The sequence below is a fragment of the Anser anser genome (genome assembly GCF_964211835.1).
Source record: "Anser anser genome assembly, chromosome: 9".
In the NCBI taxonomy this organism is placed as follows: Eukaryota; Metazoa; Chordata; class Aves; order Anseriformes; family Anatidae; genus Anser; species Anser anser.
This window is the reverse complement of record NC_139729.1, coordinates 5631030-5656046: the sequence shown is the minus strand read 5'-3', so window position 1 is coordinate 5656046 and position 25017 is coordinate 5631030. Positions and strand designations below refer to the sequence as shown.

The 25017-nt window shown below is 39.5% G+C and overlaps 1 protein-coding gene across 12 annotated transcripts; it reads left to right on the top strand.

The window, feature by feature from the left end:
• Nucleotides 1-1841: 1841 nt before the first annotated feature.
• Nucleotides 1842-24594, top strand: MFF (mitochondrial fission factor). Of its 12 annotated transcripts, none has more exons than XM_083849437.1 (10): nt 1850-2086; nt 5669-5886; nt 6785-6957; nt 7813-7901; nt 11887-11961; nt 14904-15062; nt 17292-17309; nt 20951-21013; nt 23281-23365; nt 23744-24594. In XM_083849437.1, the coding sequence occupies exons 2-10, from the start codon at nt 5670-5672 to the stop codon at nt 23873-23875; spliced, it is 1011 nt and encodes a 336-aa protein (XP_083705563.1). In that variant the 5' UTR covers nt 1850-2086; nt 5669; the 3' UTR covers nt 23876-24594. The 12 variants fall into 12 exon arrangements, with proteins under 12 accessions (XP_083705572.1, XP_083705563.1, XP_083705569.1 ...); XM_083849441.1 differs by lacking the exon at nt 1850-2086 and adding an exon at nt 2395-2831; XM_083849443.1 differs by lacking the exon at nt 11887-11961.
• The last annotated feature ends 423 nt before the right edge of the window (nt 24595-25017 follow it).

The following is a 25017-nucleotide window of genomic DNA, read 5'->3' as shown; positions in this document are numbered from 1 at the left end:
AAAAGAACTATTTCACTTGTTTTGGTGTTGTTTTTTTTGTTTGTTTGTTTGTTTTAAAGTTTCTCAGTGCTAATGATCTTTTCCTCTACCTATGCATAATATTAAATATATTAGTGTCATCTGAATGAAAGACATGGCTTTTGTCCTCAGGAAGACCACCTCTCTCTATCCTGTGTAGACTACCCTAGACGTCTAGCTATTAGATATTAGATGTCTAGCATTTTAGTGTAGATATGCAGCTGTATTGCTGCGTGCCCACCCTTTCATCTTAGGCATATTTCTGCAAGGGATATGGTGATGGGCTGGTCACAGTGGTTTTAATCTGGAACATCTGAGCCATGTTCTTCTACTGCTCACGTTCATAGAATCCTGGAATCATTGAATATCCTAAGTCGGAAGGGGCCCATAAGGATCATCAAGTCCAACTCCTGGCTCCACACAACCTACCCCAAAAATTCAGATTCAAAGTCTACCCCAAAATTCAGATCATATGGCTAAGTGCACAGTCCAAACGCTTCTTAAACTCCGACGGGCTTGGTGCCATGACTACATCCCTGGGGAGCCTGTTCCGGTCTTATTCTCTAATGGACTCATACTCAAGAAGCACAGAACATGGGTGGCAAGTTGATGTTGACAATAGCATAGGAGAAAGGGTTGTGAGGACATTAGGGAAAAGTCAGGACAATGAAGAAGACTGGTAGGGCCCTTGGTGCTCAGGCACTGGGCCACTCACTCCAGCCCAAGGCCCTGGGCCTTGCCCGAGCCCTCCTGTAGGTTGACATGTAGGGTCACAGGTGAAGGACTGCTTTTCAAGTGTGCTTCAAGGGGTTTTATTTTTATTTTTTCCTTTTTTATAAGACAAAATCCTTATTGATAATCTGTAAATCGGATAAAGACTGGGAAAAGTGGTAAAAGCAAGGACCAATGTAGATTTCCTGTTAACACCTGCTCAGGCCAACGATTTGTGTTTTAAGGAGGATACATGTTAAATCATGTATCCGGAGACATATAGCATGTAACTTTCAATGTTATACCACTTTTATTTTTATCTAAAAAGGGATCGTATTTCAGATCACTTGCCTCTGTGAAACAGTGCTTTTGGCATTTATAAGAACTGAATTAGCAAGCTGCAGACCACGGATCAATAGACACTTCAGTACTTCTGGCATTGAGGCTCATTTTGACCTCTAAAATATAATTGTGACCATTAGTCAAAATATAATGAAAAGCAGAAGCTTTTTTATCCCATTTAAAAATAAATAAATAACTCTGCTTTATATAATAGTATTCTTTATTTTATCTTTCTGGATGGATTTGGAAAATTGCTAAGGAAAGAGGAGAAGAGCTGTGTTTAGGCAGGTTCTGTTGAGTGCGAGCCAGTCTCAGGCAGGGGCACCGACTGCGGCCCCCGGACTGCTGGTACGGCGAGGTGGTGAGGGCAGGGCGCTGCCGTGGTCCCGGCGGGGTGCGAGGAGGGTTCAGGTGTTTTGGGCACGGGGCCACGTGCTTGCTGCACAAGTACTGCACCCGCTGCTGTTGCTGAGCAATTCTGTGTGCTGCTGATTACATGAAACGGCAGGGCCGCCCGCGCGAGGCTGGGCCAGGGGCAGGAGCTGGGGAGGCGCGTGGCGCGTGGCCGCCAGCCGGCCGGCCGCCTCTCCCCCAGCAGCCATGCCCCGAAGCGGCTGGCCTCGCGCCTCCGCGTGTGAGGGCGCCAGCTGCATCGCGCTCTGAGCCACACGTTCCAGCACCGAGCACCTAATTAGGGCCTCGTGCCCCCACATTACGGCAGCACGTTAATTAGCCCTTATTAGTAACGCTGCAGGCGCCCCGCAGAACCGGCTCCCCCTGACGCCTCCGCGCCGCCCTCACTCAAAATGGACGCCGTCGGACCGCCCCGCGCGTGAGGCCTCAGCGGGAAACGCTTCCGCCCTTTTTTTAACCACGTGACGCGCGGCGCCCGGCCCGGCAACCCTTACGGGAGCCCGATGGGGTCAATCCTGCCGGGCTGCGCCTCTTACCTGCCGCTGGGCTGAGGGCGCCGCGCGCCGCTTGACGCCCCGCCGCGGGACCGGGCCGCGTGGGGGTGAGTGCGGCCCGGCTCCCCCTGCGGCCTCAGCCCGCACGGAGACGGGGCCGGGAGCCCTGACCGGCTGCGGCCCGCCCGGCCCGGCCTCGCCAGGGGCTCTGGCTCCTGCCAGCCCCGGGGGGGACGGGGGGATGCGGGGGGGTAACGGGGGGAGATGGGGGGACCCCCGCCAGGCACCCGCAGCCTACCCGCGCGGCCGCTGAGGGCCTGGGCGGCCTCCCGTGCCCGCCCCGCTTTGTCTCCTCGCGTTTTCGTGAGATGCTGCCCGAGCTCCTCTGTGCTCAGCTGTGTCTGCCCTTCCCGTGTCCTGCTCTCAGACCGTGGTTTTATTTCGTCATTTTTCATTTTGTCGGTCTTACAGGCTCTTGTGCTTTTATCTCTTCGTTCTTAGGACTCTTCTGTTCTCATTCCTCTTCAGAGTTGTTTAATTCCATAAACATCAACTTTACAGCTCTCTTTCTCTGTGATCTTTTATTTTTCAGAATATATTACTGACACTGTCCCAGAAAACTGCATGACTTCTGTTTATGCTCCCTTTAAACAATTAAATTTTTATTAACAAGCCCCACTCAATTATCATCAGTTTTTTCTTGCAGCAATCTCAGTGCTGTTTGCTTTGCTGTTCCCTTGCAAGAAGGGTTAGAAGTTGAGATCGATGTGGAGAAAGAAAACAATTTTCAATGGCAAGAAGTACAGGAGAGAGGCAGGAGTAGGGAGACATGGAGTTGTTACTCAGTCCTTGGCAAGTACCGGGTACAGCTGAGCCTGAACAGTAATATTTTATTCATAAGTCATTTATGGGATGATTCTATGGTGCTGTCTGTTTTTGTGTATTTTATCTTACAGCTGGAAGGCAGTTGTCATGCTGACTTATATACTAAGGTGATGCCAAACTTTAGGGAAGCTGTGGTGTGCAGTAAGCACTGTGGTGATGCTTGAGAACAAACGTTAGAGCTGTGTGGGTGTTTCAGAGTAAGAAAGCAAACAAGCTGTCAAAGACCTTTAGTTAAGTCTTGTGAGTGGTAACTATTTTGTATGCTGCTGCCAGTAGACATCCTGGGTACTTTAAGGTCTTGAAATTCATTACTGATACTAATGTTATGATTTTTAATACTTTTTTTTACTACTATTGATCTGGAAATGCTTTATTGATCATAGACTCTCTTTGGAAAGGAAAGGCATATTTTTGGCAAGCAGAATTGCTGAAGACTGTGGTCTTTTTTCATGTCGCTGGCTGACGGGGCTGACCTCTCACAAGAGAGGTGAACATAGCTTGCAAGACCAAAGGGCAGCAACAACAAGAAAAAAATGTGAAATCTACGAGTTACAAAGTGACAGAGCTGCTTGTGCACCTCTTGAGCTACTACAAAGGACATGTATTTTGGAGTGTTTATTGCTAGTGAAAAGGGTTGTTCAAATTCCTGTCGTTTGCTACATACAAACAGTAAGAATTAATACAAATGGATTAAATCAGTGCATAATTTCAGGTATTTTTTTGTCTTTTTGTGGTAGTGCTTTTTTTAAAGTTTATGCGGAATGGAGACCTCCTCTGTGAGCCCCAGTTCTCTTCGTGTGCTGGAGTGAGTGAGGCTTTGAGATGAGAGAGATTATTTCATTTCATCTGTGGTGATTGGGAGTCTTGAGAATAGCACCGAGGGTCCCAGGATGGATTGCCAAGTGGATCACACTTTTAATATATTGAATTTGTGCATTTAATACAGTCTGACGGCGACCATATCTTTCTGTGTGCTTATTTCTGTTGTCTGCAGATTACTATTGATTTGGGGTTTGATTGATAAATAGGGAAAGTACTGTTTCTGTGTGACGAGGCCAAGCATTAGTCTAATTATAATTACATGAAATTACATTATAATTCATGAAACTATAAACTATTGGAGATGCTGTATTCATTCTGTGCCCAGGAAGGCTGATGGGACTAAGGGTAGCTGGCTTGGTTCGCTTCCGTAGGAAGCGCACTACCTATATTGAAAAACATGCAAAATCTGCCCTTGTACGTCATGATTGCAACCTTAACACTGACACCAAAAAACAGGGTCACAGGGGCTGACTTTCCTTGGGTGGGTCCCAAGGTGAAGGCCTGAGGGAGGAAGAAGGGCACGTTGTATGAGTTAGCTCGTGGCGGCAGGCTGACGAAGGTGTGCGGCTCTCACGCAGGAGGTGTTTTTTTGTGGTTGCAGGCTGGGTGGTGGGCAGCGGGGCTTGTGTGCTGTCTCGCCTGCCACGCAGAAGATCTGCCCTGCAATGTTTTGTTGGCCAAGTTGTGCGTGCTTGGCTTGTTAGAGTGTGTGCACAGCAACAGACGTGGCCTTGCTGCCCAAAATAGTAAAAGAATGCAGTTGCAATTATAGTGGCAAAAAAATGCTCTTTCGCCAGAATCGATTGCTTCATTTAGGGAGCTACTCCAAGCAGTACCAGCAAAAGATTTCTTGCTAAGGCAAGCTTTGTATTCTTTGGGTGGATTTCCCATGGTAACTGTATTTGCATCTTGTATGTGTGCATATATGTGTAGAAATATATAATTCTCTTAACCCTACCAGTAAAAGTAACCGTAACCTCAGGCTGAGCTATGGACAGGGCCCCCCAGCTGCTGCCTGGATGACAAGTGTCTCACATCTGAGTATTCCTTGCAGCTCAGCTTCTGCTGAAGCCAATTCCCAGCCTTGCTCTAACTGCAGCTCCAGGTTTTCTTTGTCTTAACCCAAGCCATCGCCATAATCTGAGTGATTATGAGCCATTGACAAGGTCTGCTAACCACTGCCTTAAAGAAAAATTTCTCTCAGCCATGTGGTTCTTCTTTCTAGCCTTTAGTTTCCATCAGTGGTCCCTTTCCAGCCCCTCTTCAAGTGTAGCTCTAGGATTTCTTTTCCTCCCAATCTTAAACTGAATACCCTGCACGCATTTTAAAAAAAAGTTATCTCGGTCTGTGTCTTCAATACAGCTCTCCAGCAATTGCCCTATCAATAACCATCACAGCCCAGTTTCTAGTGAATTCCTCCGCTGCTTCCTATGAAATCCCTTTGCTTTCTAAGAAAATGTTTGCGTAAATAAAAGTATTGGTAAACCCTTGTAAGATGTTCATTTACAGAAAACTCAGAAGGGAAATGTTTACCTAATTGCATGTAATTGGCAGCAGGTTATGAACATGCTTGGTCTTCTAGCCAACTTGACAGGTTGTTGATAAGAAACTGTGTCCTTACCAATCCTGAAGAGCTTACCAATGTTTTTTCTTCTTCTGCCAGCCAGTGCAGGAATAGTGATTTAGAAAAGCAAACAAGCACGACCCACGAGGAGTTCCACATGCTGTGTACAACTCCAGTTGAGGACCCTCGTGCAGCTTTCGGTGCTGCATGCAGCACCGCTTTGTTCCCAGCTCATTGCCTGCTGTGCTCAGCCCCTTGGGACTGAAGTTTCTACATATTTTATTGTGTAGTTTTTCTCTAAAAAAGTCTACTCAGGATCTTTTAACATGTGCCCAGGAATCACAGCAGAGAGATTCCTTTAGTTGCTTTCTGTTGGTTTCATGTATTGCTGTTAGAGCTTTTGGTTTTCTTTTGTCAGAATGAGTGGGGCTGCGTTCCCATCGCCAGCTGCCGAGATGGCAGAGATTAATCGCCTTCAGTACGAAATGGAGTACACTGAAGGAATCAGCCAGCGCATGAGGGTCCCAGAAAAACTCAAAGTAGCTCCTCCAAATGCTGACCTTGAGAAGGACATCCCAGAAGGATTCCCAAATGCCAGTGTAACGATGCAGGTTCCAGAGCGGATTGTAGTGGCAGGTATGTCTGCATCTCAATATAAGAAAAATAAGCAAACATTTAATTTAATTCCTCAAATTTCTTATAGGACGCACACACATTATATATATATATATATATATATTATAAAGAAAAAGCTGTGTAATGCTTTTCCAACTTTCAGACAGTTATTACTTAAGTCAAAGTTAATGAGCATCTCAGTCTCTGAAAATGCTTCGTGAATAATTTTGGTGTAACATAGCAGAGACGGTTAATGAAGGAGTTAGGAACAGAAAGTTGAACTGCTGACATCTCATCTTACTAAACCACCTCTGGATTATGGGCAAGAAGATTTAATGGTTATTGATTTATACCTGATTTTTTTTAATTATTAAGCTAAAAATTCCTGTTAGAAGTTTGGGGCATGTACTATATATGAGACACTTCTTATTCAAAATGTTTTTTTATTATAATTGGAATGCCCGTCATGTTAAGGTTCTGTTTATTATTGGGTGCACTCTGTCAAGAGTTCTCTAGTATTTATGGCTGTGGGCTTTACAGCGAGAGACCTGGAACTGCTGAAGGCCTTACAATTTGCTAAATGTGTGAAGTGTGTATTTTATGCTTTGGAAGAAGGAAATGTTCAAATCACCAGTTAGTTGTATTTGTCTACAGATATGCTTTAATAGGTCTATGTCTAGAGATTAAAAGTGCCCTCACATTAATAACGGTTGATGTTGCTCAGGATTACTCAGGACCATTGTTCTCAGGCATACTGCTCAAATAAGTGTCAGTTAACGTGCTAGCTAAGAAAGCTTTAAACGTAGTTTTTAACAAGCAAGATTCTTAAAAAGAAATATTCTTCACTATTTGGCATAGTCTGAGAAAATCAGCCCTTAGGCCACAGAAATCTTTCTATTGACGACTGATGTTCTTGCAGGTAACAGTGAAGACATTCCACTTTCCAGACCACCAGACCTTGACCTTCTTCAGTCTACTCCATTCAAACCACTGGCATTGAAAACTCCTCCCCGTGTTATTTCTCTTAGTGATCGGCCACTAGATTTTTTGGACCTAGAAAAACCTCCACAGCAGACACCTCAGAACGAAGAGGCTAGTACTTATTTTGCTCTTTCCCTGGTTGAGAAACTTTCTTCTAAAGCAAAGTGAAAGAACCGGTGACTGCTCCATAGTAGTGCAGACGTATTTGGTACAAACATAAGCTGGGAAAATACATAATATTTTTATAAGCACTGCATTTGTTCTAAACTGTGCCTTTTAAGTTCCATATTTCACTGACAGATGACTAGGGGTTGGCAGTCTCAGTAAGCTTACACAGCACTTATAAAATGAAGTCATAATTAGAACTGCTCAAAGTACTTTTAACGAAATAACCCTTTTGATTAAAGAGAAAGCTGTGAGTTTTTTTTAATTTGCAGGTTATCAGAAACACACTGAGGTTGTTTTGACGTGTATTATTAATCTTTGGTATTCATTGATATATGATATTGCAGCACATAGAATTAGTGAGTTTTAACAAAACTTTGAAAAAGTACTGCAAAGAATTGTATGGTATTGGCATCCAGGTGGATGGCATGTAATTGACATCTGAAGAACTGAGAAATATTTATGAAGTTGCATATTCTGTCTACTTGGAAAACAAAGTAGAAAAGTATTTGCCTCTGGTGAAAGGAAGTAATATTAAGTGTAACAGATTGCTTTCTTACAAATTCAAATCTACATATCAAAGGGTGGCAACAAGTTTGGAAGTTGGTTTTACATGTACCTGCATCAGATCCTCTCGTCTGATGTCTTTCTCGTAATCTCTGGGAACCCCGTGAAAATATGGCTTTGTATCTGAGGACAGATCTAATGGAAATCTCCAGTGCTAATCCTCCAGTGCTAAGTTATTAAGTCTCTGCTGGAATTCCCTGTCTTTTATCTCCATCTTCCTCCCCTCGTACACAGGTTCGCTCAGTAGGAAGACTGAAAAGAGAACGCTCCATGAGCGAAAACGCCACTCGGCAGAATGGCCAGCTGGCCCGAAATGACTCCCTGTGAGTAGAGCAATGGGGTGCTGGGATGCACTACAGCTTTGTTACGTATTTCTTTTGTGCCTTATCTCTGTGCATTTGTTTTCCTAACGTTTTAAATGTTGTAGCAAACACTTAATTTTTAACAGTAGTAGGCTAGCATTTTTCTTAATTTCTTTGCGTTTCGTTCACTAAGGTGACATTCAGTAAGGTATTTGGGAAGCATATTCCTAGAGTGTGTGGGTGAGAGTGTTTCTGGGCTTGCCATTGTTTCACCAGTTACTCTGAATTGCTACTTCAGGAGTTTTATTTTTTTTTCACTTTATGAAGTGGTGTAGGGTTTTTTTTTCCTGGATTTTCAGGTTATCTGCTCAAAAAAGTTGAGTTCTTTGTGCAGTAAAATGTTCCCTGTTCCCACTGGTATTACATAATGGTTTTAATTCATAGGCAAAGGAATATGGGTATCTCCAGTTTTTCTCATAAATATTAGAACAAGTCAATTTTCTTTGGTGTCTATATACTTACTGCATTGGAATCTGTGAATATATATCATAATCTTTTAAGACCAAAATGGCAAGTAGCATTTAAAGTCGGAAACTTCATCTTCTGATACCATCAGAGGTAGCAGTTCTTACAGTGCTTTCTGAAGACATACGTGTCTGTATATTCTGATTAGACATGATAGTCACTTGATTAATCACTATGTTCTGAGTGATGGCATTCTTCCACCTGCCAGTAATTGTTTTCACAATGTAACACTTAAACTTCGTATATTGATCAGAACAATTCCTAATACAGCTACCATAAAGAATACTTTTTCTCTTGTTGAAAGGATATGAGAAGTAAGACCAAACAATGGGATTCATCAACACTGGACAAATGTAGACTGTGTAACACAGTATTATTAAATCACACGAAATTTAATTTGCAGGAAATTGAGGGAAGTAAGTGCAAGACCTACTTAGGATCTGTTTATTTTTAGCGTAAAACAGATCAGGTGACTTATGTCCTAGAAATGCCTGTTTTCTTCTATTTACAGCAGGGTTACTAGGAAGTACTAAATGTACATGTATCTATCTACCTGTGAGTTAGTTTGTCTAAAACTGGTGAAATGTACTCTAATGCTTATTTCAGAGGTTATAACTTTCTTTTTCTTCCTCCAGATCTTCATGGAAATATTGTTGCATATCTTTCTTCTCTTACTTAATCAGTCTTTGAGTTGATACAAGCTTATTGCACATATCTAGGTGTTCAAGTCTACTGAATTATATATGTTCACTGAACTGGCAAAATGAAATTCACATCCATAAGCTCCTTGATCATCTCAGTCTGCAGATGTTACAGAAGTCTACTAAGTGCCCAAGTTCACTTTGATATCGGTCATCCGGTTAAAATACGTTGGGCTGGATGTACTTGTAATTACTCTGCAGGAATGCCTATGTGATAGTCTGCACACAATGCAGGCAGGAATAGACAGTCTTCATGTGGTGGAAGCTGCGTGTGAAAAAATTTACCACTTTGATGCTACCAGCTTTGCTTTTTCAGTCTTTGATGTATTGCTGTTGAAGGACAAACAGATGGCGTATGAATTGTTGCAGTTTCTTGAAATCACTTTATTCTTGCTCTGTTTGTTTACTCTTCTGAAAGTCCCGGGCTGTGATCTGAAAAGCTGGCAGGATCAGCTCTGAATGCATGTATCCAGTCACTGTGAGATTTCTCACATTTGAGTTTCTCAAATCCAAAAGTTCTCTAAACCTGCAAAGTTCACCTGTGTGCTTTGCTATATGTAGAATTGCTGGTTTAAAGCTGTCTAAATGCTATTTGCTGTCACAATTGCTTAATCTATTAGCAGTCCTTCAAAGAGGCTTAGCAATGCAATACAAACATGGAATTCTGTAAATATAAAAATGATGTGATCAGTGAACTAAGTAACTTCTACTTGGCATTACTCAGTTTATCAAAAAATCATATCAGTTTATACAAAAGCTAGGAAATTCTGACACATCTGGAGATGAGTTTTCCCTCTCTCAATGCTCATGCTTGTGCCTGCATAATATCTGTCAAGTACAAGTCCTGAAAGCATTTCCATTCTTTTAGGAAAATTATATAAGCTTGAGATTGATCCAGAATCTCTTCTATTTGTTTGTATGAAGAATAACAACTAATATTGAGCCTCCCGTATCTGTGCTCTCTACTGGCAATGTGGAAGAATCTGTATTTCTTTACTGTGGCATTCCACACTTGCCAGCCTGCAGATAATTTATATTTGTAGAACTTCATTTGTCTCTCATCCTCTCAGGCACTTCTTTTCTTAAGACAAAAGTTATGCTGTGCCTCCTGTGTAGATCATCTGCTTTGAAATCACTGATTCCTAGCGATTGCTTCTTTTTCTGTCATCATTGCTTCTTTGGACTCAGTGTGATCCAGAAAAAGAAATCACTTTGAACGTGCTGTGGCATTCTCAGTGATGCTGAGTTTGATATTTCTCTCTCACCTGGGCTGAGTCAGTCTCCAGGTGGAGAACATACCTTTTAACCTGGTTAATCCTCAGGAGAATATTCTGTGAATGCATATTATGAAACTACAATGCTCAAGGTGAAACTTTGGTTTTCCTGCAGTTGTGTGAGCCATACAAGTCTTTTGTACTTGGTGAGAAAGGTATTTCTTGATTCTTGGTTCTTCACAATGTAGGTCCAGAAGGCATATATTGCAAATCTAAGATTTAAAAAAAAAAAAAGGCAAGCTTATTGGAAATGAAATAGTAGTGGTGACTCTAGAAACAAAACTAATAATGTAGCATTCAGTTTTAGCTGTAGAAGCTGCTTGGAGAAGCTGCCGGTGTGGAAATGCTACTGAGTGGTTCAAAATAAGAAATACAAGCAAACCAACCTGGCTGGTACAAATGCTACCTCAGATGGTAGTGATTATCACTTAGTTTGTAGACTGCTATTTTTTCTAGAGGTTCCTGGTAAATACGATGCATTTATTCTAAGATGAATTCCCTTGTTGATAAATTAGACCATTGAAATAGAGAAATTATACTACAAATGTATTGTTTGCACTGCAGAAAACTTACGTGTGCAACTATTATATCTCATTCATATCACTTCAAAATTTGTCATATCCCCGAGAAATGTTTTTTTTACTGTTTTACAAATGTGCAAGAAACCAGCTGCTCCTGCAGTTCTTATTTTGAGTGGTGTTGGCTGAAAGCATTAGCTTTGTTCTAGTTGTCATGGTGGTACAATGCTGTATCATCAAAACTAGCTTGACTTGTAAGTTCATGTCATATCCAGGTAGGTTATTTCTACAATAATGAATATTATGGTGATCTAATTTGAGAAAGATTATCTCTTTATTCCAATGTTTGAGTCTGATTCACAGCTTCATAGGAAGAACAGTTCACATTTTACAGCCAATTTCAAATTACTTCAAATATTTAATTTCTATTAAAAAAAAGTTGCTTGTTTTTATTACCTCCTTGATTCAAATTTCTGTTAGACATGATAGGCTATTAAGATGCTGTGGTGAGGTTCCCATTGAAAAGGCATATGGAGTACTATCACTTAAAACCTTTATCTGAATAGGAGTATAATACTCCAGTTTTAATCTAGGACGTTGCTGTTCTCAGACAAAATGTTCAGATGTACTCTGTGAAATTCCAGTGTCCGACCTTAAAAATGACAATGTTTTATATTAGCTTGTCAGACTGAAGCAAAGAAGTTGGCTGGGCTACTTATCCTTGTGTTCTCCACATGGTACAGATAGGTTTTTCTGTTTTTGTTTTTTTGCCTGTTGTCATCCATTTGCATGCAGAGACTCTTCCAAGAATTTGTTGGGAGTTAGAGATAGTAATTCTCAAATGTTTTTTTAAAAAAATGAGACTAACAAGTAGGCACCTGCTTGAACAATAACTATCTACATGTGTAGCAATAATAATGTCTCTCTAAATTTTATTCCCTCTATTTATAAAGGATGCTTACTTAAGAGATTACAATTATTATTCAAGGTGTCACAGATCAGATACTGTCCCAAGAAATAAAATGCCACGGTTCCAGTCACCTCTTTCGACTAAGGATTGCACGTAAGCCTACATGTTACCTGGTATAAGAAAATCAAGAGTGTGTTTAATCATGTAGTTCTCTGCATTACTAATTTTCTGACTAAGATTAATTTAGAATATAAAATTTGAAACAGGCTTTGCTACACTGAATGTGTGGTTTCTAATTTTGTTGCAGGCTTCCTCAAACTTTGCCAAATCATTTCCCTGTGTAAGAAACATAGGAAAAAGTAAACGGTGGTAGAAGGAAAGGGAGAGCTTCAATTAACAACTGAATTATTTAAAAAAAAAAAAAAAGCTTTAGTCTGTTTGATTCTTTGTTCTTTGGCTGTTTATGATTAGCTGGAGAAATTAAGCTTTTAGTTGGTCAGCCGATTGTTACAACATTGTTAGCCGATGTTGGATGTAAAGATTCTACTTTGAATCAGAAGTCAAAACCACCAAGACTGCATTAAAAAGGGGAGAACAGGTAATTTTTTCTCTTCTACTGCCTTTCCCTTAGAGAAAGGGGAAGCTCTTTCTCCCTAGAGTGTTGGATTTCATAGTTTGAGAAATTCTGAAATAAACCCTGCATATATCTCAAATATTTTGAGAAAGCTTTGGGGAGATTCCTGCGAAGCTAGAAACTCTGCATGTAGTAGGATGTTACTGAGCTCCTCCATAGTAAGTTCTGTAACTCTAAGTTGTTTTAGTTACAAATTCTATTTTTTTAAGCCAGAAAGTGTTGAGACAATAACCAGCTGTAGCTGCAAATAAGAATTATTTTCAGAAAACTTGAACAAAATGCTATTGGAGACTAAGATCATTTGGCTATCAATGAAAGAGAGGAGGGGGATAGCTACAATCTCTAATGATAAGTAGTCATGTTAAATGTTAGAGAATTATTCTTACGTTATCTTGGCTGACTTGTATATCAGGTATTTGCTTCATAACGTTGCTTCTCCATGGTCTCTGATGTAGTTCAAAGGACTACCATATGCTTACAGATGAACAATTTTGAATCCTGAAAAAGAAACATAGAAGAATTTGGCCTCTTTATTTTTTTTCCCCCCATATTCCCTAATCCTGAGGTTTGAGCCCTTCATATAATTATTCTTATAATTATGAGATTATAATAATAATGTTTACCACATGTAACTTTCTTGTAGAGAATTTTGTGCAGTTCTAGTTCAATAGGTGTTTTTTGTTTATTTTTCAATATCTACACAAACTTTATGAATGCCATTGCTGTGGTTATTCACAGTAATAGCATTCTGGACAACAGGAATTCTACGGTATCTTATTTTGCAATATTTTTAAGATGTTATTCAGCCTAATATCTGAGATGATGAACAAGAAAAAATACTGTAATATAAAAACATAATATGAACTCAAGCCTTCAGCTCTTTCCTCCTTTCCTCAAGCTAGCAAATCCATACGTGAATAGAAAGTCTCATTAATTCACTTTAGTGGCAGAATTTCCATACTTCAGGAGATTTTTCTAGGGAATATTGGAATTTCCAATGCAATTGAAGAGTAAAACTTGTGGCTGTGACCGCTACTATTGATGGCAAAATAAGTCATTTTAAATATAAAAAAATAAATTCCGCAATTCTTACAGGAAATATGAAATATGTAAAGAAGTGAAGTAGATGCTTATTGATTTCTCATTCTCCTCTTTTTCTTTTGGTCAAGCTTACTCTACAGCAACAAGAAAAGATATTTGTGTTTTAACTGACTAATAATGACCAATATCAGTCAAGCACCAGCCACTTCTGTCTTTGTATGTCTCTTGAAGCTTAAGATAGCTCTGACTCCTTTGTGGTTGAAGTGACATCTGTGTAACACGTTTTGAATCTGTCTTTTCCATTGAATTTTCTTTCTTACTCGGTTCAGATTGTGGTGCCAGCCAGTTGCAAAGCAGCCCTATTCAAAACAGAGTATCTGTAGAGCTATGACCTATCTAGAAATTATCCACATATCAAGTCTACTTCCAGGTACTCTGCTGGTAATGCTTAATTTCATAAAAATGCAAACAAGAGTGGAAAGATGGGCATTACAACTCTATAAACTGTCGGGGCAAAGTACAAGTGGCAAGGCTAAAGGGATTATGTTGAATTAAGGGTGCTAATCTTGGAATAAAAACTATCCCAAGATTTAAAGGGTACAGTGAATTCATGCTTTGTCTTGCATTTATATGTTAATATTAATGATTAAGCTAACAAATGACTTCCTCTTTAAGAATCTCATTTTAAATTAAGAACTCCGGATTTAAAAAAAAAAACCTTGATGTGTGAAGGACAGTGTGGATAATGTCAGGTAGAAAATGAGCACATCAAATGCAGTTTATCAAAATTCATTTATTTCTGTTAGGTTTGTGTAATCCTGTAAACCAAAATGCTCATGCTTGTATTTCAATCCTTTGTATTTTTATTTTTTTTAAGTATTGTTATTCATCATGGCCAAAACCTCAGATCATGTAAGTTGTTATCACTGGGATATGAATTCTATGCCCCTTTTTTATCGATATCCAGCAGTTGCCTTTAAACTGTTCACATGTAAATCAAAATTCTATCTTTACTCACAGCACAAAGAAAAAAAAATCGTTGAATTCTGTGTGAGATTCTCCTTATTGAAAAAGCTTGTGTTTTGAAAAGAGATTATAGGTAGGATTTTTTTAAAATGCCTGTGCTTTTAAAAACTTTTCTCATTGATGTCAATGAGGACTTCAGTACGGACTTCGACAGGTACAGACTTACCTGGGCAAGGACTTCATACAACTACCCTGTATAACAGTTTTAAACTGCTGATATAAACATAGCTCATGATCCTGTGCTACTGGATTTGGGGATGTCAGCTTATAATGGGAGAAGGGTAAACCAAAAACAAGCGATAAATGTTTTGGAATGGGGACTATCTGAAAAGTTTTTTGATTAAAAATCTGACTGTAGTATTTCTCTCTTCATTTACTATGCTTGTATGAACAGTGTGACACCATCACTGCAACAGGCTCGTGTCTGTCCTCCCAATATGTTACCTGAAGATGGAACTAATCTTTACTCTGCTCGTGGCATTTTGTCGTTTATCCAGTCTTCCACTCGTAGGGCTTACCAGCAGGTCTTGGATGTGCTGGATGAAAATCGCAGGTGATTGGTTGTCACTGATTCTGCCAGCTTCTGCTGCTTCTTTTTTTTTTCCTTCTTTTTAGTGGAGTGTGGTTTCTGTTCATAAAACAATGAGATGAAATTATTTGCTTTTGCTTTCCTTTGCTTTCACTATTCATAAGCAATTTAATTGTCCAAAATTCACATTTCAAAATGCTTCCGTTTCAGTCAAATAAACATTAAGATTTCCTTCCAAGTAAAAATCAAAATAGGAAATGTTAATTTGTGAGTGCAAGAGATTTTGCTGTTCCCAGATTGTCAGCATTTGCTGCAATTAATACTTGATCCTAAAACTGCACGTTTATTAGCCTTGCCTACTGCTTTTCTGTTGGTGAGTAATGGTGCAAATCAATAAGATTGGGGTGATGTTGCCATAAATCGTTAAAAGAAATGTGCAGAAACTAGATAGAATATTACGCAAGACATTGTAGGTGCTGCTTGTAATAACATGTCAAGACATTAGACTGTGTCAGTTTAGTGAATAGTACCTCTTGTTGATATGTGACTGATGGTGACCACTTCACCCAATGTTGCGAGCAAAAAAGGCAATATATACTTGCTCCTCTGATTAATTGTCTTTGTTCTTATGGGTAAGCTGATACTTTGAGAGGTAATGAGCCAAAACAAGCCTTGTTGTGAGCATTAGGAGAATGTCATTTTTATCACTGCAGAAGCATTTATAAAGAGTGAAAATAAGGTTAATTTATGAAAAGCAATTTTCGTTTCAGTAGCATGCTAACACAGAGGTTCAGGAAAGAACTGCACACAGTCTGTAGTTCTTGCTGAGAGGTGGACATGAAGAAGGGTTGGAAGGAGCTGCTCGTTCCTCCTGCAGTCCTTCATTGTGGCCTGTGCTAGGAAGTTCTTTCTAATTCCTGGTCTGCCTCTGGTTGCTAACATACCAGCAGCACTCCTAATATTTGGTGATGTGAAGTTAAAGGGTTTGTTTTCCAGTTCTTTTAGTAAGAAAGTGTAACTATCAAGCCAATCTTATTGAGAAGTTTTAGCAGTCACTTTCCAAACTGGCACCTCATGTAGCTCACCACACCTGCTGACGTGACAGTGTCCCATATTGACGTTATCAAATCATGCAGAACTCCAGCCTTGCTGGCCTTTATACCCTTAATCTGGGACTTAAAGAAATTAAAAATAATATATCTATATATCCAAAAAAAAAAAAACCACCCAAAAGAAATGCTTAGTTCTCCTTGAACTTGACTTGGGTGCTTAACCCCCTCATATTTCTATGAAAGCAAGCTGTAGTACTGTCCACAGTTGGATAATCTTGTTTTTTTAACCATCAATATTAAAAGATCAGATGGAATAATAAGTTTTTTATTTTTATTTTTACAAAATTAAAGCTCCTAGATAAGGAGGGATTCAACTGTTGTTGAATAACAGTACTGTATATTGTGCCAAAAATCCTTGTTAAAATTGACTGAAATTCTAGCCCTTTCTCCAGTCTGCAGTGAAGCTAGTGGGATTTATTCCTGGCTTCCATTGGGCATGTTCTTGCCCACATTTTCTTGGATACACATATTCATACATAGCCTTTCATCTTACCTTAGTTACCAGAAAAATTCTAGGGTTCTGAATACTTCAAAAGCTGCATTATTCTTCTGGGTTTGGGGTCATTTTTGATGTATACTTACTAAACTTCCTAGAAGAAACAGGAAACTGGTGCTATTCACCTATGAACTAATGTTGCCAAAATAATGAACTAATCAATAAGGTAAAAGTGTATTCTTTGTGTGGGGTGTTTAGATACCCACCGTTATTCTATAGCTGGCGTAGGAATGTGAAATTTGGATGATCCACTTGCATGGTTGCAAAATATTGTTCATTTTAAATTGTTTGAAACTGCACTCTGTTGTTTTGCTCTATATAATGTGCTTTCTATCTCAAAACGTTATCTATTTTAAATGTTATGGTTATTACTAGAAGAGATCTTTTTATTAAAATGAGCAAGATCTGACTTGTATTATTCACTAGACACAGTTTTCACTTGTTTCATGGCTTGCTTTTTTCAAAAAACTTTCAAAATTAGCTTCAAATCTACTAAAACTGCTAACGGTAGGTGCTGGTTATTCTGCTGCAGATGATGAATTATGCCTGGTTTCATTGGCATTGCTGGCATGATAGGCTAATCAAATGGGCAACAACCTAATGATCGCTGTTTATGCTATCTGTTTACTCTTGCATTTCCTTCAGCTTGGACAAGGACAATAGGTCAGTTTTGCTTCCCAGTTCTAACCCTCTTTCCATTTCAATTTCTATCAAATGACTGTAGGGCCAAACACTGGTCTTTAAAAGACTGATCTTACATGCTTTAAGCAATGAATAAAAACTGTATTTAAGGATTTTTGTAATGTCTTAAATGCAGGTAAAAAGACATTTTCGTATGAGAATAAAGTTGTCTTAATATCTGTACTTTATCTGAACTATTTTTTACCTCTTAGACCAATAACTTTTTATTAAGAAGAAAAAAGTATGGAAGTTCATTGCTGTCCCCTTTCTTCAGGATAGTCCTTCCTAAAAAGCCACAACCCTTCTTAAGTGCTAAGCTTCACCCACATAATCATTTCCTGAGGTGTTGCAAGATCATGTTTGACATTGAGGGTGTTAATGGCGTTTTTCGTGGCAGAAGTAAAATAAGATGTGAGTTAAGACCATAGAAGTTATTATATGTGACTTTGGATGAGGGTAATGTAGTTCAGAAGCAAATGAAATGATCTGCAGATGTGAAGGAGCCTGGGAGAAACACAAAGCTATTGCTTTGTTAGGTAATTGTAGTGCTGAGGCAAGCAGGGAGAGCAGTTTTACCTAGTCACTGATTGCACTGTGCCCAAATCCATTCTGTACTTCAGAAGCTGAGCTTCTTACCCAGTTCACATCTGGATCGCATCCATAAAGTCCTAGGGCCTGTTCTTACGGTCATTCTGAGATTTCCAGAGAAGTTGAAACGTACAGTGAGCAGTCAACATAGCTGCTGCCCCTACTGAACAAAGAATGTGCTGGCCTCAGTCTCACGTGTGCAAGTGATGTAAGTTGGACACAGGTACCTAGATTATCCACACCTCTTGTTTTCCTCCCAGACCCGTTTCTGATTGCATCGTTCCCGAGGTATTTCCGCTGCATACTCTGCTCTAAGCAGAGGACGATAAACCAGATTCATTTGGTCATTGTGTTATTGCCTGATCTCCCACTGTTATTAAAGTGCATTACTGTTCATTCCGTTCATGTTTTAGGCTGCAATTATATTTGCAGTTAAATAGTTAAGTGCTGAGTATACATGGGTTAAGGCTGCTTCTGATCATGTGTAATGTTTAGGATGGAATGGACAGAAGTAGCCAGAAAACGAAGTTTTAATATATTCCTTTTCAGAAGGTCATGTGTTTAATAGCTTGACTATATTTGTGCATACTGTATTTACCTAAAAACTTGCTGCTGATTTTGGGCTAAGGCGATCTCAGTTAAGAGGTCACTGTTATCTAGATAGTAAATTTTTTGTTGATATTTGAAACTGAGCAAGTAGAAAGGGTGGGTGAGGCAGGAGAATATTCTGGTGAACCTTTTGGGTGCACCTGTAAAGAAATAAAAATGTGAACTGCAGAGAAAAGGGGGAAGCCATGTGCAGCTGCTTAACTGAGCCTGGCTGTGTTGGGAAGTGTAATTAGAGGCTTGTATTTAGTTTAGATCAAGTTTCCGATTTGGACAGAACCTGCAGCACCCTAGTTTTGTTCTTTGCTGCAGCACTCAGCCACCTCCAGACCTGTGGCTTTTTTTGGTAAAGACAGCGTAGGTTGGTTAGTATCAATTTGTTCTACAACATCTCTGAAACCTAAAGTTTACCACAGAGGCTAAGAGCTGAGAGAACATTTAAGATCTGTTGTTCTCATGACACAAAGTTCAAATGTTGCTGTCCTGTGTTAGATAGCATGGGATATGCTGACAAGCTGCTGTTGGCCTATCTGCCAATTACAGGCGGCTCTGGTCACAGAGAAACTCTGTGACCTGTTCCATAGATGCTTTTTTCTGAATTCCTTGTGTTGTCTCCAAGTATTAAGTTACAACCTCTGACAGACAGGACTTCAAACTAGCTGAGTTATTTCTCTGATTAGAAAATAAGAATACCAATTTTGATAATTTTTTTTGAAAGACCTTATTTGTTTGGGTAAGAATATTCTTTTATTGTGTGTGTTGGGAATGTTTTTTTGTTTTGTGAAATATATCGTGCTGGCTTCTGTGCTAGACAGGAAAACATGATGGTATGCAAAGGGACTTTGTTTTTAACTTCACAGATGTATATACATCTTCTGTAACTGGAATGCTTTGCTCTTTAAAGCAGGACCTCGTCCCAGTATGTCTTGCACTGGGTAGCAGAGTTTGCTAAGGTTCCTAGACCCTGAATCGTTAAGTGAAACAAGTGGTTGTGGTATTTTTGCACAGTGCTTGCTTGTTTTCAGGTCAGGCCACAGTGCTCTCCCAGCCACCTCAGCACCAAGCTTCTGCCTCCAACCCATAAAAGCCTTCATCTCTAGAGTCTTTTTGTTGTCTTTAATTTTAGAGGCTGGAGTATATGTGGGTTCAGTGCACAGCACAAATACCTGTGTTGGCATTGGGAACATGGGAGAAATTGTTCAACAGCCTGAAATCTTTTTTTCAGTTTGTTACCCAGCATAGCTGTGGAACACTAATGCCTCCTTACCAGAGGCACTGAAATGCACGGTGTTGTCTTTGTCGGAAGGTACTGCTGGTGTTCGTGTGCTCTGTACACTGGGACATGGCAACTTCTTCCTGACAAGCTGGTGCTTATATAGTTGTAGCAACTTAAAAAGCTCTAACCTTTTCTTCTCTGCTGAAGAGAGAAAAGGAGGAGGGAAAAATTGAAAGAGCGGTACTTAAAGGGAAGACATAGCATCTACTTGAAGCTTTTAGTCACTTCTTCCTGGAGCGATCTGCCTCTCCTTTATAAATGGTCCTTAGGCTACTAGCCCAGGTTTTCTGAATTATATTTAGCATAGATGAATAAAGAAAAGACAAACTTCTCTTAGAGAGAGGAGAGGATGACTAAAAAAGCTTTTATAAGCCTGGAAGGCATGTGCTATGAGGAGAGGCTGAGGACTCCTGGCTATTCTGGTTTTGAGAGAGGAAGGCCGAGAGGCCATCTCACTGCTCTCTGCCTTCCCCTGAGGAGGGGGACTGGAGGGGGACGTGCAAGTCTCTGCTCCCTGTCACCACAGACAGGACATGTGGCAAGGCACAAAGCTGTGTCAGGGCACGTCCAGGTGGGCACTAGGGACGGTTGCTGAGCGTGGCCTAACACCGGAACAGGCTTCCTAGTGAGGAGGCTGATACCCCAGGCCTGCCAGTGTTTGAGGCATTTGGATAGTGCCCTCAGCAATATGCTTTAACTTCTGGTCAGCCTGAAGTGGTCAGGCGGTTGAACTCAAAATCTGTAGGTCCCAACCGAGCTATTCTGTTCTATAAGTGTGTAGATAACTTTTTTCCTGGGATTTTGTATTTTTGGGGAGACTTTTTTAAATATGAAGTCTTCCACTGTTACTTTTACAAGGTTGATAACCTCCTCCCAAACCTCTGTTCCAATCTTCCACAAATGAAACTGTACCTTCAAAAACTTACCTATAGATCCTAGCTGCATACACTTCTAGTGTTAATTAAATCTGAATGAAAGAAATATGGAAGTGCAATTCACAATAAAATATACAGGTATTACATTGTGGTGAAGTATTATACGATATAAGTGGAAGTATTTTGATGTTCTTTTGTTCTGTGTGTTTTACCTCTTATCTCTGTTCGTCGTTTCCTGTTTCCATCTCGTGCTTTCTATCTACAAAAACCTGCTGTAGGCCAGTGTTACGTGGTGGGTCAGCTGCTACCACTTCCTCTAACCCTCATCATGACAACACCAGGTAAAGAGTATTTTTTGTTAGTCATGACCCACTAGTTTAGATTTTAAAATTCAGATTTCCATTCCCCTATTTCTGAGTGTTCCTATGGTTTTATAAATAATGCTCATTTTATATCCTCCCCCTCAGCTCTTGAGGTATTTCAGGCCCTTGTTCCTTACCTATCCAAGTCACTTGCAAGACCTCACTTAATAGTGGATACAATGTGCTGCTGAATTTCAGACTCAAATGCATGTGTAATTGGAGGCTTTTAAATTTCATTAGCAGTATCCTTTGAGTATTTCCTAATTAGTAGTGGTTGAGTTTCATTTGGAATTGTTTGAAAATTGGTAGAGCAGCAGTGATGTTCTGTGACTTTATATTAAATTTTTGTGACCTGGGAGGGAGACATGCTCATCTATTGAAATCATGAGCCTCTTCTCTTTTTCCTGAGAGATGCTGGGGGACAGCTATGCTGTGGGTGGGATCTTCTAATTTCTTTCTTTTTTTTACCTTCTACAAGTTTAAAAAAAAAAAAAAGCTATGAAAGACCATCCTCAGAAAATTCTTTGGATTTGAAAAACCCATGGTAGAAAATGAAACTTGTTTTTTTTTTTGTGCACAGCTTTACGCTTTTTTTAAGAGTAGGAATGTTTGTATTGTTTTATCAAGAACTTAAGTTTATTTTAAAATAACTTGTTAATAGCAATGTGAGCTTTACAGAACTAAGCAAATAACAAGTTTCAGTCTTCTTAATAGTGCCTAAACTGAAAGAATGATAAGTAGTAAACTATATTGAAATGAATGTTTAGTCTCCTTAGAATATTTAAAAAATAGCCTTAATGAGAATTTTTTTCTAACATAGTTACCAAAACTTTTGTCTCATATCATGTTTTTAAAACAGTTTTGACTTTGACAGACTGTTGCTTAATGAAATATTTCTTTACTAAAACCTGTTTTTATCCTGATTTTACCTAGAGAAGTGTTCCCTTTACCTGTTTAACCTTCAACCCCCAAAAAACACAGATTAAAAACTAATTTCCTCTATGCAGTGTTGCTCAAGGATCTCGTTGTTTCTTAAGTCCAGACTAATGCAATTGTCATCTAGAAACAACGACTCTTACTCAGAAGCAATATATTACTGAACAATGGGGCAGGAAAACTTTTGACAGATGGGGGGGGCGGGAGAGATCATGCATGAGCTAAGGGCATTCTGTAGACACCTGCTAAAATGATGGAAGAACATGTGGTACAAAAATAGGATCTGAATTTAAGTGCGTTCTGTGAGCTTAAGGAATTCTGCTTGTATTCAAATGTTAGTCAAAGTTAACCAATATCTGTGTCATTAAATGGTAAATGTTCTTTTAGGTGTATTGTTTTTAATTTGGTAGCTTTGACATGTATTTTGTTCAATATCCTCAGCTGTTGCAGCAGGTGTTCATATGTCCTGATGAGAAAGCAGGTTAAGTCAAGGGGAGTTAATGTTGGAAACAGGGACTTTAAGATAGGAAGAGAGAAACTCAGTGGTAGGTATGGCATCAGGAGTTTATCTGTTCGTTGTTGGAAAAAAATCTAGGTAAGATGTAGAATTTGGATGGTCAAAACACATACTTTATGTAGATTTTTTGCCCCCTCCCAACCAATAAATGTGCTGTATTGAAATAACTTGCCCCTGGAGTTAGAATAATGCTTTCTCTGAATCACTGCATGAAGAAAATTGAGAGGTGTTCTGAGAACAGCCTTCATTCTGATGTATGCTGAGTTCAGCAAGCACTACCTAATTCTTCATTTGCAAGGTTCTCTGTCTTTCACCTAAAATGCTAAGGTTATAGTGACTGAGATCATTAATCCCTGTAGGTGTTCTTGTGGGATATTTGAAGAGGTACTGAGCATAAGACACACTGTCCTTGCCAAATCTTCATTTGGTTGGTTCAAATCCATTGCAACTTTGGTATTTTAGCTTGGGCAATTTTCAGCATTCACTACTCAGTTGAATAACTAGAAGTAGTATTTGGAGACACCAAGTGACAGCAAGAAGTCTGTCTCAATGTGGAGAATCTTCAAAAATATTTAAATGTGGAGAACAATACACTCAGGTTCAGTCAAGTACCCATTTCATATGTCTTTGTGCTTTATTCATTTAGGATCCAATTGAATTATACAACTCTGTAAAAGCTAAAAAGTTTTATAGTTCTGCCTATCACCAGCAAAAAGTATATCAACTAGAATGTTCATAAAATACAGTACTTGATAATCTTATTATGGACTAAGCAATCTCTTTAACCTGATAGATATGGTCTTTCCAACGTGGATACAACGCTTGAGGGAACACCAGATGACATGACTGTTGTAGATGCTGCTTCCTTAAGAAGACAGGTATGTAAAGCATAGTCGTTGATAATATTAAGAAAAATCTGTAATGGTAAAATGGGGAAGTAGGTTGTCTTTTGTAATATAATGGTATGGCTGCAAAGGTAGGGTAGCCATGTAACAAGTATGATGAGGAATCCTCTCTGTAGCCCTGCTGGACTGCCTTCACAAATCTGTATTGGTCTCGCAATCTGGAGAGCCCAATTTTGTTGACCCCCTTACTTATTAGGGACAGCAAGGTCTGGTCACTAGTAGTTGAAGATAAAGTCACATTGTCAATTGTTTAAAATCCATCCAATTATGATACTAATATTAGATGTGTATTCAGAAGCTTCTAGAAAGCCTGGCAACTTTAAAGTATTAAAAGCTTTTATTTATTTCTAGATAATCAAACTTAATCGGCGTCTACAACTTCTGGAAGAAGAAAACAAAGAGCGTGCTAAGAGGGAAATGATTATGTACTCAATTACTGTAGCTTTCTGGCTACTCAATAGCTGGCTTTGGTTTCGGCGCTAGACGCAGCTCTCCCAGAAAACTTAGTTGAAAATACAAACAAAATTTGCAAAATTCTTTGTTTCTGTTTCTGAATTGTATGCTGTTTTATAATTCATACACTGGAAACTACCACCACAGAAAAAGGCTGTAGAATTGCAGTGTTAAAGGGACACCTTGTTGTTCAGTTATACTGTATTTAATAGATTTGCATTGCAGATACTTGCAGTATCCTCCTTTGCATGCTTCAATGTAAATATGGATCAGCTGATTTTGAGATGAAGTTTGTTTCATGCAATGTAAGGACAGTGACCTACAGGAATAATCACTGGATGTTTTCTTGTGGTGGGAAGAGAAGAAATGGAATGGGTTTGGGGGGAAAAAAATCAAAACAAAGGAATAAAAAGTAGTTTTTATTGTTCTGTTGTTAGATGCAATTAAACATTATTGCACTAGTTTTCCTTTAGTCTGCCTAGTTTCAGAGGTGTGCCATATTCAAGGAGTGTGTCCTGTTTCATGAGAGTGTTCCTTGTTTAAGCACATGTTCAGGTCAAATAATAAAAGGTGGTCTTTGCTAACATGCAGACTGTCCAGAGGTGTGTAATATGTATTTTTTATTTTAGCTTTAATTTTACAGATGTTTTTCTATAAAATACATTTTTAAGCAAGTCAGTCTGTGAGTGAACAAAAGATTGAGTACAAGATACCAATGTAGTGTATTTAATAAAACAAACAAACAAAAAGCATTGTTTAATGTCATTTTAAGAGTTTATTTAGGGGATTATCTAAACTAGCAGGCATTAGAGTAAGTGGCAGTGATGGTCTGAACAATTCAAAAGGAACAGGAGGGCACCATACAGCCTGCTGCAGTGCTACCAGGTCCTGCATGTTGAGAGACTGTTTTTGGTGTGTGTGTGGTGAGTACATAGGTATGAGAAGCTAGCCTGGTGTCCCCATGTACCAGTCAGTTCAGACATCCCTGGTTCAGTCACGCGATCCACTGCCTTTTTGGTACCTGCCAGGCTACTCCGAGGGAGTATGGTGCATGGTGCTGCTGAGGGGGACCTGTGTGTTGGTGTTTCCAGCAATGTAGGGCTGCTGCTTCTGTGCAATGCTATAGCAGTCACAGCCCCTTTCCTGGGTGTGTGTGAAGCCTCCTAACAGCG

What these genes read in the sequence shown, in the direction of transcription:
- MFF (XM_083849437.1), top strand. Translation starts at nt 5,670, where the DNA reads ATGAGTGGGGCTGCGTTCCCATCGCCAGCTGCCGAGATGGCAGAGATT. An exon ending in CTGGCCCGAAATGACTCCCT is followed by an intron (nt 7,902 to 11,886) that starts GTGAGTAGAGCA and finishes TTATTATTCAAG; the next exon opens with GTGTCACAGATCAGATACTG. An exon ending in CTGCTTCCTTAAGAAGACAG is followed by an intron (nt 23,366 to 23,743) that starts GTATGTAAAGCA and finishes ATTTATTTCTAG; the next exon opens with ATAATCAAACTTAATCGGCG.